At 35.9% G+C, this 16,549-nt stretch overlaps 1 protein-coding gene across 2 annotated transcripts in view; it reads left to right on the top strand.

Annotated features, from left to right (window-relative positions):
• The first annotated feature begins 630 nt into the window (after positions 1-630).
• LOC113121213 (acyl-CoA:lysophosphatidylglycerol acyltransferase 1-like) overlaps positions 631-16,549 on the top strand; it is a 24,527-nt gene continuing 8,608 nt past the window's right edge. Inside the window, exons 1-7 of one of the 2 annotated variants that reach the window (XM_026291498.1) lie at positions 631-1,168; positions 2,153-2,268; positions 2,375-2,627; positions 9,475-9,593; positions 9,733-9,828; positions 10,000-10,276; positions 14,417-14,543. In XM_026291498.1, the coding sequence (XP_026147283.1) occupies positions 2,390-2,627; positions 9,475-9,593; positions 9,733-9,828; positions 10,000-10,276; positions 14,417-14,543 (857 nt within the window). In that variant the 5' untranslated portion in view covers positions 631-1,168; positions 2,153-2,268; positions 2,375-2,389. The remainder of the gene's footprint in view (positions 1,169-2,152; positions 2,269-2,374; positions 2,628-9,474; positions 9,594-9,732; positions 9,829-9,999; positions 10,277-14,416; positions 14,544-16,549) is intronic. The other variant, XM_026291497.1, reaches the window with a different exon arrangement.

Genomic DNA, 16,549 nt, shown 5'->3' with positions numbered 1-16,549 from the left:
CTCAACCTCAACTGACCCCGTAACAGTGACCATCGGAATCAGCTTTCTACAATTTTACAATTTTACTGGTATTATAAAACAGCATCCAAATAAAAGAAGTTCCTTTTCTAAACTATTTTGTATGGTACTCTGCATATATATATATATATATATATATATATATATATATATGTATGTATGTGTGTGTGTGTGTGTGTGTGTGTGTGTGTGTTGTTTATACATTTTTGCTCATTATAGTAAGAAGTATTAACAGAATAATAAACGAAGTATTATAAGTATTAAAATGAATAATAAACGTATACGTCTCAATGCATTCTAGTGCAAAGATCTCACAAAAGAGAATTATGCTTCTCAAAAATTCACCTGCTTCCACGTTAGGTTTACAGGGGCTTTTTAAAACCAGATTTGCAAATGGAAACCCAAATGTAGATAGATAGATAGATAGATAGATAGATAGATAGATAGATAGATAGATAGATAGATAGATAGATAGATAGATAGATAGATAGATAGATAGATAGAAAATACTTTTTGATTTGCCCACTGGGGGTCATGGTTTGCCAACTTTTTTCCTAATACAGCTCCCGCGGAACACTGCCAAAAACACCTTGATGTGATTTGGTTTCACTTTGTTTGTAGAATGTGGTGAGGAAAAAATCTGTCTTTTTAAGCTTCTTTTATTCTAAAGTGAGTCTACTGTGTGGACACTTCAGTTCTTTTAGACTTGCAAGTTTGTTCCTTAATATTAGCTACACATCTAGATTCTTCAGCAACAGAGCCGGTACCGTTGCGCGTGCCCGCGGCCTGTGGGAGGTCCAGAATAACGGAGCCGAAGATCATCATCACTATCATCCTCGTTCCTCATCCCGGAGGAGAGGCCCAGTGAATGCATGCCCGACACGACACGCCTCGCCCGGAGCGGAGAGATGGGTTTACGAGCCTGATCTCAAGCGCGTGCGATCCAGAGGTTCGGCTGCGTGACTCCAGAAACACGCGCGTGTGTAACTGAAGCGCATGCCTCCTATCAGGACACCGACTCTCGGAACCAAGTCAAGCCGTGGAGCAGACGACCTAAAGCTCTCGGGTGCACCGATCGACTCCGTCCGCTACATGTGACCGAACCGAACCGAGCCTCCCGAGCTTCACCAGCTGGCTGCGCGTTAGCACGGTGAGAAAACACCTCCACGGGGAGATTAGAGGATTGATCATAAGAGATCGTTTCAGATCATTGATGTCATTTGAACCGTCGAAGCGGTTAGATCTGGTTAGATTCAGATCTGGATCGCATTGCTGATCCGGTTCGTCTCTGATCCGTCAAGGACTTTAGTCCAAATCTCATTAAATCACCAAATCAGTCAGACACCGGCCACTGTGTATAAAGGACAGACAGTCGGGGATTATATAAACATGAAGACACACAACTAATGAAACAGCCACTCAAACAAAGAGCTCGTTTGAAGAATGAATAATCATATAATGAAGTGACCGTTAAACTGAATTGTGACTGGGGTTTGCTTCGCAGTAGCTTAGCATGCTAGCACAGCGGCACACACACACACACACACACACACACACACGCTCTGCTTTATTTACCAACAGTGACTGTATATATATATCATAATATTTTATTTATTTATTTACATGTCTACATTTGAATTGTTAGAAAATTATACCCGTTTTGGTATAAATTGGCATTGCTTTTTTTAAGCAGCAGTTGAAACTGTATGTAGCATGTTAGCCTCGTTAGCGCTGTTCAAGACTTAATTTAAACATTTCACCTTCATTCAAAGGATTTTTACTCAAATTGTCCTTAAAATAAATGAATGAAAGCCATGCAGACTCGGATAACTGAATTGAAGTGTGTTGAGCTTAATCAGGCTCTGCGTGTCCTATCAATGTGTGTTATGATAAATATCATAGTTATGAATACATTTATGATTTGAATAATTATACTCTCCATCATTCTTATCGTTATTATTGTGCACAGGTTTTTTTTATATATCATACAATCACCCAGGACAAATATAGGATGAAGCATGGTGTTATTGGTTTCTTTTGTTAACCTGAAGTAGCTCCTCCTCAACATGCTTATCAGGAAAGAAGCTTTAATTTGAACCAATGTTTTTGTTTGTTTGTTTTGCTTGAATCACAGATATCAAAGTCTGACGGGCTTAAAGGGTGTCAGTATGAACCAGCACACTTATATCTGTGGTATCTTGAGTGTCCGTTAGTAAATCAGTTCACAAGCGTAAGCAGCATCTCTATACAGTGAGTCTGTTGTTTGTTGTCACCTCCATGTCTTGCGTTCACTGGCTTGATGCATCGCATCAGCTAAAGTGTTGAGATTTAATTCGCTTTTTTTCTTTTTTTGCAGGCGGGACAGTACAGTATGGCTCCCCATCTGGACACGGCCCGCAAATTGTTCTGGATCTTAATGAAGTCGCTGATCCGTTTCATCTTCATGTTTGTGAATAACTGTGTGGCGATCCCGTCCTACTGTCTCTACCTGATAGTCCTGCAGCCTTTAAGACTCGTAGATGCCCCCACGTACTGGCACATCGAGGGGGTCATGTTCAGGTGGTTACTGGCGATGGTGGCGTCTTGGGGCTGGTGTGCGGGTTACACAGGTAAGACAGCTTCTCCTCTCTTTTCTGACTCTTTACATGCCAGTGAAAGGCCCTAAATGTAAAATTTTGTGTAAAACAACCTTTTTCAAGTAAGCCACACAGCACCAGACTTCACTCAGCATCTCTAGTATTTCACCTAGTGGCGCCAAAATATGACTCTAGGGTTTCCTGTGTTTGGATTGATTTCTCCATTTTTTCATTGGGAAACAAGGTTGATTAAGTGGTTACACTGGGTCTTGACGAATCCACATCATCATTCATTAGAGCCTGGAAGTGTTGCCTGTATTACTTTATTGTTACAAGTATCGATTTGAATTGGACTTTTTCATTAGAAAGTGATTTTGGGTTTTCCTCGTAAAGCCGATTTGAATTTATGGCTTGTTGAATCCACGAGAGGTGAAACGCTGTCTGCTTACTCACACATTTCATGGGTAATTTCATTTGTTGCATGCTGGTCCTAAGAGTAACCAGGGTGTTGATTGTTGATTTATTATGTGGACCGTGAGATGGAAGTACAAGGGCTGGGACAGTCAGACGATCATGAAGACAGATAAGACGATTTGTCAGCTTTTTACAAGATGACAGATAAAGGGAGTTCACTTGGCATTAAGCTGTGTTTCTCATTTTTACATGCTGTGTTTATTAAAAATGTATTTTAATCGATTTTCTCATACGTGCAGATTTTATAAGCTCATATTTATATTTTAAAAGGTAAAGTGTTATTTAAAAAATGGTGTGAAGCCTATAAAGATATGGTGACCAGGTAATATACCTGACAAAAGTAAAACTACACATAACTATGCATTTACTAAAGTATTTGCTGTTATGTTTATTGTGGACAAGTACATTTAGAATGTTTTAATATTGCATTTTGTCAAAATGGTAATAATAGTAATCTAGTTGGAAATAATCTAGGTATGTGTTTCACTACACAAAACAATGCAATAAACGGCTATATTTGTCTACCTATATTATTAAAATAACATAAATGCATTAAGAATTCAATGCAGTTTTTTGAGTGAAAACAAATTAATTTGGAATAGAACTATTTTGAATGGTCTCACAAAAAAGAATCAAGCTGGCCCAAACATTGTTTTTGCAACAGAAATTTTAATCTCTAATATTCTAGGCCTATATCAGAGATTTTCCGTAAGCAACTCTCTTTGATGTACTCAAAGCCATGAATTGAACCTGGCTTCATGCTGCATTAGATAATTGTGATTGGAAAATTAGATTGGTGTTTAATTGAATTTGCTCATTGTTTCATCATTTGTTTGATGTTGAACAAAAGTTGGATTTCATAAACTGAAGTGATGGTTAGACAGGCTTCCCTCTCACATTCAAAATTGGAGTTTCTTTTTTTTATTATGTATAACACATTTCCTTAATTCTTTGTTGTCATGTTTGGAGTTGGTTTGACATGCTTTAATTCTACAATTGAATCTAGAAGTACAAGAGCGCACAAAATCAAAATCAGTTTTATTTTAATTTGTCTTCTCACAGGAACAGCATGAGTTTTGGGTTACGATAGGCTGTGAGCTAAATGCTCACAAATTGGGATGAGCAGTGTTAAATAATTAATGGTGGTTTTCCTTTTGAAAACCTGCTCATGTAGCTGAGTTGCGAGTCACGTGGACGGCGTCTTTAGTTTAGACGCTGTTCTTGAACCCTAAAAGGAAAAAACAGGTAAATATAAACTATTGAGGATAAAAAGGGTGCAATTGATCATATTTGTCAGTCAAGGTTAAAGTTGCTTGTCGTGATTTTTCACCAGGTTAGAATTTTTCGCAAGACGCCTTGCTGATAAGAGGCTGGCCCGATGAAGCCGGTGGAGATAAATATGTCTGGCAGAGGTCAAATCTGTGTGTCATTTACCTGCTCAACTGCTTCCTGTTAAAGAGAGCACAAAGATCAGATCTCACGTGCCTTGAAGGAACACGTCACTCAAAAACTAACATTTAGTGATCATTTAATCAACCTTATGTTCATCCAAGTTTGTTTGCCATTTTTTTTAGTGTAACACTAAAGAAATGTCAAGCACCATTCAAAGTATCATAACTAGATTTCCATACTACTTGTGCACTTTTCTTCATAGTATATGAGGAACTGATAAAAATTCAAGTAATTATTTACCGAAATGTCTCTCTCCAGTCAGTTTTTAACTCAGAAATCTAGTTAATGAGTACAGCTGATTCAGTTGGAATTCTGATCCCAATTAACTGCTTCAATGAATAGAAACGGCTCAAAGGAATGATTCATTAAATGATCTGATTCTTAAGTTTAACTCAGTGACTCAATGATCCAGTTCTCCTTTTATGTTTCCCTGAAAAGATAAAATCCCGCATACTACTTTAACTTAAATCATTACAAAGTCTTATTACCAACATTGCGATAAATCAGGCAAAAGCATTTCAAATGAAATTTTATTATGATTTGAGTAGTGTGTGGAATTTATAATTTGTTCCCAGTTCATATTGGACTTTTGTCTGATTCACCTACAAATAGCATATCTCTTTAATGGCTATTCACACAGAACACAAAGATGCAAAACACTGGACAATGGGATGAAGAAAAAAAAGGTATTTTTTTTGTTGTTAGAACACTGTCAAGGGTGAGATGCTGTAAAAGACTTCAGGGCTCTAGACTAACTTTTTGCACTGGTTAACACTGCAGTTTTACAAGTTCACATTGTTTTTGTAATTGTAATTGCATATGGACACTATTGACTTGTAGCCTAAATGATTTTTGTAACTAACAATCTGGTTCTTTTTGCACATAAAGTAAGAGTAATGCATCATTCGTAACTGCAAAGGGTCTACTTTTGATGTTGTGCGCTCAAAATATCAACAAAACGTGCTTTTATAAAATAAAGAAAACAAACACGGTGCACTTTCTGCGTGTCGTCTTTAACAGGAGTACAAAAATGAACCGAAACTCATGCCTGACAGACATAATAAATATATCTATAGAAAGCTTTAAATGACTACTTAACTAAATAAAACAAATCGAAAACAAAAACTCTTTCATTATAATCATAATCCGTAAAGATGAACTTCTCTCTTAAGGCACATCTAATGAGGAGATGGCGAGCCAGGATCTGCAACACAGACTCAGAAAACACTAGTTTATTAGTAAATAATTCAAATATCTCCTTACAACCCCCCCCCCCCCCCATTTTATGGTATTAACTTTTGCTGGTGCTGCGGGACACTTAAACACTGTCGAGCCACTCTTGACAGTCGTGCTAGTAATGTCTTGTGTTGTTTCTACCAGCGCGGTACCATATTGGTCACACTCTAGAGACCTGGACTTGAGTGCGGTGGTCAAACATGCTTATCTAATGTATACTTGCATAGAAAACAAAGTAATTAATGACAGAATATGGCATTTTTAAGTGAACTATTCCTCAAAGTTGCTTTCACATAATGATCATCTGCGACAAAAAGTTGTGAAGTCATTTATTGTCATTGAGAGTTACCAGTTTGAAGTGACGTGAGTGACCGTAACCGCTGGCATTGCGAGCAGCTTTATGTAAATGAGCAGTGGCGCGATTCACAGCTGCTGTGGAGACCATGAACCACTGGCTGATACAGTTGGATGCAGAAGTTGAGTAGGAACTTGTGCTAGAAACTAATAGTTGAGCAAGCCAAATGAAAGTCAAACTAACCACTACTGCAATTGGCATTTTGAGATTGGGAATGATATCTGCAAATAGCAGCACAGGTCACATGGGCAATATAAGAATGCCATGCTTAAATAGATGGGCATGATGTCACAATTTTTGCAAAGCAATATACAACTCAAGTTCTCTCCCTGGCCTGTCTGCATTTTAATTAGTGTCCAGTTTTTATGCATTTTATCTCACAGATTGTTCTTACACTATTGATGATTTCATAGTTGACAAGAAAGGACAAGCTGCTTTGCATTGCGTTTGCATGGGTTTTCCCCACAAGGTCTCCTGTTTTACATGCAAAACAATGGGAGGGATATTATATATTGTTCTCTAAAAAGCTGATTTAAGCTGACCAAGTTGTTTTGCTGATATGAGAGAACTACACCAAGCAGGATCAAAATATCCTTTCTAGTAGGGCTGCACGATATTGGAAAAATCTCACATTGTGATTATTTAGTTTTATATATTGTGATCCTTGATGACTTGAATAGCTCTATTTGAAAAAAAAAAAAATCAATGATTGAGGTGATTGTGTAGGTGAATAAATCAACATACAGTCATCCACCATTGTATTTTATTCTATTTTTTTTTTTCTAAAACTTGAACTAATTTTTCAAAATGTTTTAGAACTGCATATTTATAACAGCAACAACAACAACAAAAAAACATTGTAATTGTACTACAGGTATAACTGCAGTAATGAATTGTGAATATGTGAAACAAAGATGTATTATGTAGGTTCTGCATAAATGGACAATTATATGTATTATCATACTTATTACAATATGAAGGGTTGTATAAACTAAGGCTGTAAGTCGATAAAAAATTTAATCTAATTACATGATGTGGCAATTAATAAAATTAACCGCAAACAAAATTTGCCTGTGAAAATACCCACAAAAGATTATTTTAAAGCTATTATTGTGTTAAATGAGAAAGTATCATGTAATTATTACCAATAGTAACTTTAGAAAGAAAGATTGTATTTAATTGACTGTAAATGATAATTTGAGAAACATCGCAGTATTTGTTGTTCATGCAATGAAAGTCATTGGGAACCAAAACAGCTTTGTTACCAAAAGTCTTTAAATGGCTTTCTTATACAGGTTTGTAAATGATGACAGAGTTGTTAATTTTTGGGTGAACTACCCCTTTAATGTTTTTAATTTCAGTTCTGCGGTGGCTTTACAGGAAATATTTTCATTGGCAAAACTGAGCAAAAACAGATTTTGTTTAAATATAACAACTTCTTATTTACTGAACTGTTGCGTAAAATAACATTTGCAGTGACATAAACGCCAGTGTGGTATTGCTTATCGAGATCAAAACATACTGGGGCATTTTTCCTTTTTGCCACAATGTCTTGTATTTTAGGGCATAACCACACTTGAGGGGTTATTGCCCTGCATCATATTTGGAAGGAGTCATCTGTATGAAATGCAAGATGATGTACAGGTCTGGGGGCGGGGCCAGTGCGTTTACTTCGTTAGAATGTTTTAATTGCATTATTTTTCTTAACTAATTAATACAATTAAAACGTTAAACTGACAGCCCTAGTATAAACCTATTAATATTTATCTTTAGTTATTATTAAGTATTATTCATTATTAAGTAGCTAGTAAACATTTGTGGTTTTGCTTGTCAAAAAAATTGCTTTTTGTCTATTATTATTATTACTTTTTTTTTTCCTGTCAAATTCAGTCATTTCAATAGGAATCCACACAATCTGGAATTTTTGCGTGTTAACAAAACATTTGCCCACATATATTGCTACAGTATTAAAATTGGACTTTGCACTTGCTGCCTCTCGTAATCGATTTCCTCACAGAAGCAGTCGGTGATCACTCTTAGAGCTGTTTACAGGGTTTTGTGATATTGAATGTCCCGGTCTGAAATGGTAGCAGCCCCTCTTGTTGTCCTGAAGTCTGTAAGTAAATACTCTTTGTTGATAGAAGGTCTGGTGGTATCTTTTAGCAAGCGTGGGTGACCTGTAACTTGTCATGTCAGGTGCCCTCAACCTCACAGAGATCCGATGGGTTTCCTGCTCTTAATAGGGTTGTTTAAACTTGCCCTCAAGGGCAAAGTACAGTGGGAACAGAGGGAAGATTTACACCCCATTGTGCAAGTGCATCTTGTGTCTTTTATTTACTCCTATAACTTGCTTTTGTAATGTTATGTATTTGAGGATTTTATTATTATTAAGTTAACATTTTCTATTAAAGACAAATGAGATATCTTGAGAGTAGGGTGACTGATATTACTAACAGACACATTATTGGTATCAGCAGCTACCTCATGATATATGATACACACAGCTGTACATGAATCACAGGCCAGCACATCATGATATTATAATCCTATTATGATTGTGTATCTGTGAGAGGGAACATATTTAAGGTCTTGTGACTTCTAGAAGTGGCTCTAATTGCACTGGAAATCATCAGCCTCAGAGTTTATGCTCATTAAGTTGACCTTTTTGTTTTTTTTGAACCAGTATGACATTATATTAAATTTTGATACAGTATCATAAGAAAAAAGAATTGCGATTTTAAATGACTGATATAATCCTAATACACACGATACAACTTCATGATGAATGAGACATACAAATACAAAAATTTAGACCATTAATTCCATTAATTAGTATTAATAAAATGGTATAACAGTGTAATATTTACAGTATTACTAATTTTACTGTCTTTTTGATCAAATAAATCTTTCAAAAACCATAAACCGCTAAATTGCCATTTAATAGTCAGAGCCGTAGATCGCTGACAAGCTACGCAATATCGCATTCATTATCGAAGGCGATACATCTGGGTTAATGAATGCGATATTGCGTAGCTTGTCAGCGATCTGGCTCTGACTATTTAAGCAGGTGATGGTGATTTTAGCGGTAATCACGGAACCAGATTTACTGACTAGATGTGTATTATCATATCCATAGAAATATCGCCCAGCCCTACTTTCCAGCAGTGATGTTCCTCTATTAAAGCCCAGTTTCAAATGCAAATCAGTAAATCATGTAACATGACTTTTGCAAAAGGGGATGTGCTTCATTTATTGAAGTGTATTATATTTATTCATGTTTTTAAAAGCGCTAAAGACAACTTGAGCTTTTTCAGATTTCTGATTAATGTTTTATTTCTTTCCTTTTTTTTTTTTTTTTTTTAGTGACAGAATGGGGTGATGATGTGAGACCAATGTCTGAAGATGAAGCCATGGTCATAGTTAACCATCAATCTACAGGAGACGTGTGCACCCTAATGATGTGCTTGCAGGACAAGGGCACGGTGAGCACGCCTCTGCTTGGGTCGGGGCCAGTACTGCTCTCATAGTAGTGAATTGTACATTAAATATTGGCTGATGTCACAGTGATAATATTCCAGAACATAGTCAGACAACAAGATGAAATCTCATGTTCTTTTCCAGGTTGTACGAAAGATGCTGTGGTTGATGGATCATGTTTTTAAATATACCAATTTTGGGGTTGTGTCCCTGATTCATGGAGATTTCTTCATCAGACAGGTAAGACCTGTTCACTTAGAAAGAAAAAATAGACGTTTGTTATGTAATGTGACAAGGATAGTGAGCTGATATTCTAAATTCCTTTGTCTGCATTAATTAAAAAATAAATCAGTTGTTTTTAGTGCAAGGGAAAATTTAGCCATCATTGATGAGATATGTCATTACCAACAGGGCAAAGCTTATCGAGAAATGCAACTAGTTTACCTGAAGGATCACCTAGACAAGTATTACTACAGCAGAGACAGGAAATGGATTGTGCTGTTTCCTGAGGGCGGCTTCCTAAGAAAGAGGCGAGAGACAAGTCAGTCCTTTGCCAAAAAGAACGACTTGCCTTCCTTGACTCATGTAACACTGCCGCGACTGGGCGCTACACAGATCATCCTGAAGACCTTAGGACCCCAGCAGGAAAACGGCATCTTGGGAACAGAGGGAAGCCCACACAGTCAAAGTAAGGAAAAAAATCAGCTCTTTTATATTTAAACAGATAGGGTCTTTCACTACGTTTCCCATGGTTCTGTGCATGCATGAATTGCCAAATGGTATACCATTTACAGTAAGTCCCTTGTCCTTTTCAAAACCATGAGTAATATCTGTATTATGGTATCTACTAGGAAAAAAACTATTTGTTGATGTAATCAGTGATGTTGATAACACATGCATTACACAGATACATTGCTTTCATTCAGATCAAAGTGCACACAATGTAGAAAACGTTAGGGATGCACCGGTTGACCGGCCATAAATTGGTTTTTGGTCTTTTTTCAGGCAATTTTTCCGGAAGTGCGCCCACATGCACATACTACATTGTAATCGTTCGCTATCATGTCGTTTGTGTGCAAATATTTCGGAATCTGTGTGTAGGACACGGGCAGTTGTTCAGCACTGGAAATGCAGAGTTTCATGTCTGAGGCACAGATAGCAGGAAGCGAACAGCCGTTGGTGTACTGCCGCACAAATAAGAGCCCCTTTTCTGCGCGCACTAAAGCTGCGTGAGCGTATACTGCATGGGTTCGTGCCCTGAACACATGTAGACCGTGAAACCAAATTTAAAAACTAAAACAAATACTGAATGCTGATTAAGAAACATCTTATTGAATGTGTGTTGAGTGTGTTGTTTGGATTGTAGAACTATGCAGTTATTGCCTTTAATTTCACATGGTTACAGTTAATCTTTAAATTTAAGGCCAGTTCTATGTAGTTTCAACCCAATTCCAAATACAATCTGTGTTTGTATTGAATGTAGGCTACTTACTGTGCAGTTACTGTCGTTAATTTCAGATGGTTATGGTTATTGTTTTCAATAGCCAAAAGCCAGTTTGGCCTGTTAAATACCAAATTAACATCTTGTTTATGCACACTTTCCTTCTTTCTTGTTTGTTGCTTAAAGATAAAAAAAAAAAATTGGAATCGGCCATGAAAAATCATGTTCGTGCATCCCTAGAAAACGTATTCATGTGGTGCAGCTAACACAGAACGGCATACACTGTTTATGTTCAGTGGATATTCTCCAAAATTATGCTATAGGGTGACGCAGAGGAGACAAATTGTTGCATAAAGTTTTTTTTTTTTTTTCACAGTAAGTATTCTCGTAGCTTCTTAAAATTACATTTGAACCATAAATAAATGAAATGTTTCTGGACCTTGATCGTGTAATGACACTTGCGGTCTATGGAGGGTCTGAGAGCTCTCAGATTCCATCAAAAATATCTTAATTTGTGTTCGGAAGATGAACTGAGGTCTTACAGGTTTGGAACAACATGATTCTTAGCCTTTTATGTCGTTGTTGTTTTTTCTAAAGTATTTTAATGAGAATTTTTGAATGGAACATTGCAAGTTTAATGGCAGAAGTTATGTTATTATTTATTAGACCTAGAATTTAAAGTAGGGTCAAATTATGTGTAATACCAACGTGTAAACTAAAAAATATCTATCTATCTATCTATCTATCTATCTATCTATCTATATATATATATATATATATATATATATATATATATATAATTTTTTTTCAACTTTATGTAGATATAAAGACCAGTTTCTAAAAAATCTAACTAAACAATATAAAATATTTTCAGACTGTTCACTGCACCAAAGCTGTTCGCATTATTCAATTTCAGTGCAAATATTTGTCATTGTCATGTCTGGAAAGCTGAATGGATGGTTCAGCATCAAAACAATAAAAAAAGATACATATTTTGTGGTTATTTGTTTTCTTTCATTTGATTGGGCTGATTAAATATTAGAAGTAAACAACCGTGGGCTCAGTGACTTTTATTATTTTGATAAAACACTATACTTTTTTTTGACTAACACTTTAGAGACCACATTTTCACTGTTAATCGAGAGTTAATAAACTCCTAAGTTTCTGCTTATTAATATTAAGGTTGTAGCAGTTATATTTAGATATGTGGTAGGTTTAAGGGATGTTAAAATGTGCTTTAAATGTACTAATAATTAGCTAATATGCTTGTAATCAGCAGTAAGCAGCTAGTTAATAGTGAATACTGTTCTCTACTGAACAAACATATGCATACCGGTTTGGAATGACATTAGAGTCAGTAAATAACAGAATTTTAAATGTTTTGGATAAATTATACATTCGTTTAATAAAAATGGTAATAATAATAATAAACTTACAAGACAGATACTACAGTGCAATGACTGTGAGTTGACAGAAGTGTCTTCTAATTCTATACTGTGTCAATATTTTCCCACCACACTTGAACTTCCTTGTTGGGTGGATCTTCCATTTTTTTTCTCCTCGCACCGCTTATGCAGTGCATATATTTGCTCTGCTTAATGGTGGACTTGCTGTTATTGCGTTATTGGAGATGTTGCGTTCTGACAGGCATGGATTCAAAACAAAGAAACACTAAGGCTGGTTAAGTAAGATAATAAGCTGCTAGTATTGTCTCTCAGTAAATATGTGGAGACAGCCGTCACAGTCTCTCAGAACGTATCAGAGGACATGCCCACACAGAATGTACATCTTCATTTTAATAATTCCTCTTGGGGATTTGTAAGGACAGTATGAAGACATATTAACTGAACCAGTAAACAACTATTTTAGAGATTAAGGAGATTAAAGCAGCATAGTTACTGTTTTCACCTAGTTGGCTATTAAGGTGGACTAGTTTTCGGCTGTATTATTTTAAGCAGTGACTCTTCTCTTTAGGAGTTACATCTCTAAAATGTATATCTCTTTTAAACACTATAAAAAACCCCACCATCAATACATTTAAAGTTAGACTTCACTTTTTAAATGACTTTGATAACCAACTAGCATTATACATATTCTTTTGAATTCTGTACCCAATATTTAAAACATTTGCAAATACAGTGAAAATACTGGTATCGGAATCGGCAAGTTCCAGAAATAAAAGTATCGGTATTGGCAGAGTACTGGAAAAAGTGGTATCGGAGCATCTCTAGTTTTAGTACTTCCAACTTCAACTTTTTTCTGTGAACATTTTATTTCAGTTTAACTGCATATTTATTTTATTTCAGCTTTATTTCCATTTTAGTCAACAGACAGGTATATACAAGATATTTGATAGTAGGACATTTAATGTTTTTATTGATTTATTTTTATGCATTTATTTTTATTTATTTTGTTCTGTTGAAGGCATGCGTGTTCTAGAATTCTGGAATCACTATGTCTTTAATTACTTTAGACAGCCAGTGGCGTAACTTTTCATGCTGTTGTTTTGGTTGGATTTTACTTTAGACATCCAACACCTTTTTATAGACAATGTGTCAAGCTAAATACAATTACCGTATTTTCCAGACTATATGTCGCACTTTTTTTCATAGTTTGGCTGGTCCTGCGACATATAGTCAGGTGCTACTAATTTTTAAAATTAATTTGACATGAACTAAAAGACATGAACCAAGAGAAAACATTACCATCTATAGCCGCGAGAGGGCGCTCTATTCTGCTCAGTGCTCCTGTAGTCTACACTGAAGACATAGAGCGCCCAGGTTTCCTCTCGGCTTTTGGTTCTAAATAAATGCGACTTATAGTCCAGTGCGACTTATATATGTTTTTTTTCCTCATCATGACGTATTTTTGGACTGATGCGACTTGTACTCAGGTGCGACTTATAGTCCGAAAAATCCGGTAAACTTTTAAACAACTGTATGTTCTGTTCCAATCTGTTGTTCCCCATACAACTGTTTTTGAACACATCTTATTCGAATGTCTCCTAAAAAACCTGTCTAATCGGTGTCTGCTGGACCATAATTACACAGAGCTTTCTTAAGACCGACTCGTCATTCAGACAACACAATGAACAGTTGTAATGAATAGAAAAAAATATTTTTCACATTTGTAATCTTAAACTCAAGGACTAAAAGGGGTTCATTCAGTTCACGCTGAGAATTGTAGTTATTGAATACACCAAAATTGTTTGTCAAAATAAAAAAAATCTAGTTTTGTGGTGTTAATAACTGTGAAAATGCATCACAGTGTGTAAAAAAAAAAAAACTGTTTAAATGACTTGTTTCATTATTGAAGTGTATTGTCCTTGAAGGTGACATTGGTACAGCTCTTTCTCTGACTCAAGTCTTTGTGTCTGCTCATCTTCAGGTAACAAAGCAAAAGGACTAAAGTGGGTAATAGATGTGACCATAGCCTACCCTAATGCAAGGCCCATGGACATTCAGACATGGATTTTTGGTTACAGAGATCCAACAGTAACACATGTACACTACAGGTAAGAACTCTTCTGTAATATTGTTTCTCAAATGTAGGGGTGTGCAATATATATCGTTTGCGATAATAGTGTAATTGTTGTTTTAATGATGTGCGATTTAACGTTATCGAGTATATCGCAAAAACCTTTCAAAACACATCTACTAAAAGCATCTGCGAAATGTTTAAATGTAAATGTAGAGTGTGTGCATTCATTACATGAAGTCTAGAACAGAGGTGGGTAGAGTACCCAAAAACTTTACTAAAGTAAAAGTAATTCTAGAAATATTTACTCAAGTAAAAGTAAAAGTACTAGTCTTGAATAGTTACTTGAGTAAGAGTAAAAGAGTATCGGATAAAAAATCTACTCAAGTAGTTAGTTACTAGTTACTTTGGGTCATATATACGGAGCCTATTTTTATTTAGATATATAGATAAAATGTATGTGTGTGTGTATAAATGTATATATTTCATCAGCCTTTACTCCAATTTATGTAATTTATTATAAAACCCTGTCTGTTTACTTAAGGAAAAGATAGGTGTCATGCCATAACATATTTTTAATACGACTGACTTTATATTAAATGTGAATTTAACATTGAAAGTTAATGTGATATAAATATTGCTACGAATCTTTCATTGTTCAGAAAGAGAGCAAATAACTTTTACATTATTAAAGAACATTTTCACTGACAGTTTAGATTTCAATCACTCTCAGAAACTCCCATTAAAATCACTGAAACTGTTAACACTGTGAAATCAATATCTTAATTATAGATTCGTACACACATCTGCACTTTTCTGTTGTTTCTGACGAGAGAATTCGCCAGAAAGAGGTATTCAGTCAGTCAGCGAGTGAAGGAAGCACCGGCATTTTAGCGATGACTCATCGGAACACCTCTGATTGGCCATTGCATTTAAAAGCTCAACAGAACCGTGTGTGATTGGTTATGATGTGCACTGCTGTAAAAACGCGTCTGTCTCTGGTTCAGCGCCAGCAAGCGATCACAGATCTGAATTTAGCAGCTGATGATATGACTTGCTGAACGTACTCGCACCGGTGTGATTGTATTAAAATTAATAAAATCTTAATCGGCTATTTTTTGTCTTTTGGAAGCTGCATTCAACTTGACTCCCCTCTGTTATAAGCCACACACGTAAAACAAACTAATATCACAGTGGTATCGTGTAGCCTACTGTAATCGAATGTAGCCCAATTTATTACCTGTTAAAAAGTAGACAGCACACACGTTCATCTAACAAGGACCTCCATCGCAAGCAAATAATAGCCTTTGCAGATTTGCTTTCAATTCAGTGCAGTTCCATATCCACGTTTTCAACGCTGCTGATATTCTTAAACGTTACAACTCTGAGTGATCCGCTTCAGATGCTCAGCGCGTGCGGCAGGAAACTGAACGACTCATTCAAACTGATTCATGAACCAATTCACTCGTTTGTCAATCTAAATGAAAAGCTGTTGTATGGCGTTTGAGGTAATTTGTGAATTACCATAGACTTTACAATTATTACTGTTATTACACTAGTATACAAAACTTTGTATCATGCTTGTTGTAGAGTGCATGATGTCACGTGCACAACTACTGGTGGTAGTAGACAACCGCCACAGCCCTACATGTGACCGTGACTTATCAGTGAGTGAACAGATCTGCTTCAGTAAACTCAAGCTGCGCTGCCGTCTTAACTTTGACCTGAGTGGACAAATGGTTTGTGTGGCATGGTTCAAATGAGATAAATATCTTTAATGTTTTATCGCTAAGCCCTACTTTAAATATGTTCTCATTGGCTGTAATTGTGTTGGTTGTGCAACATTTTCACTTTTTATCTTGGACGGCTAAATTAATTGTACTTGCAAACGTCATGCCTGGTTGGGACAAAGAGCAACATGGTGTTAAATATAATCAGTGAAAAATGCATGTGAGCACTTTGTTAATTTAAAGAAATCTAATAAATTAACTTATTGGACACAAAAAAATTTTAAATTAACCATGCTTTATTACTTATCTGTAA

Source organism: Carassius auratus, chromosome 20, assembly GCF_003368295.1.
Source record: "Carassius auratus strain Wakin chromosome 20, ASM336829v1, whole genome shotgun sequence".
In the NCBI taxonomy this organism is placed as follows: domain Eukaryota; kingdom Metazoa; phylum Chordata; class Actinopteri; order Cypriniformes; family Cyprinidae; genus Carassius; species Carassius auratus.
Note: the sequence above shows the minus strand (reverse complement) of the source record. Positions and strands in the feature narration are given on the sequence as shown.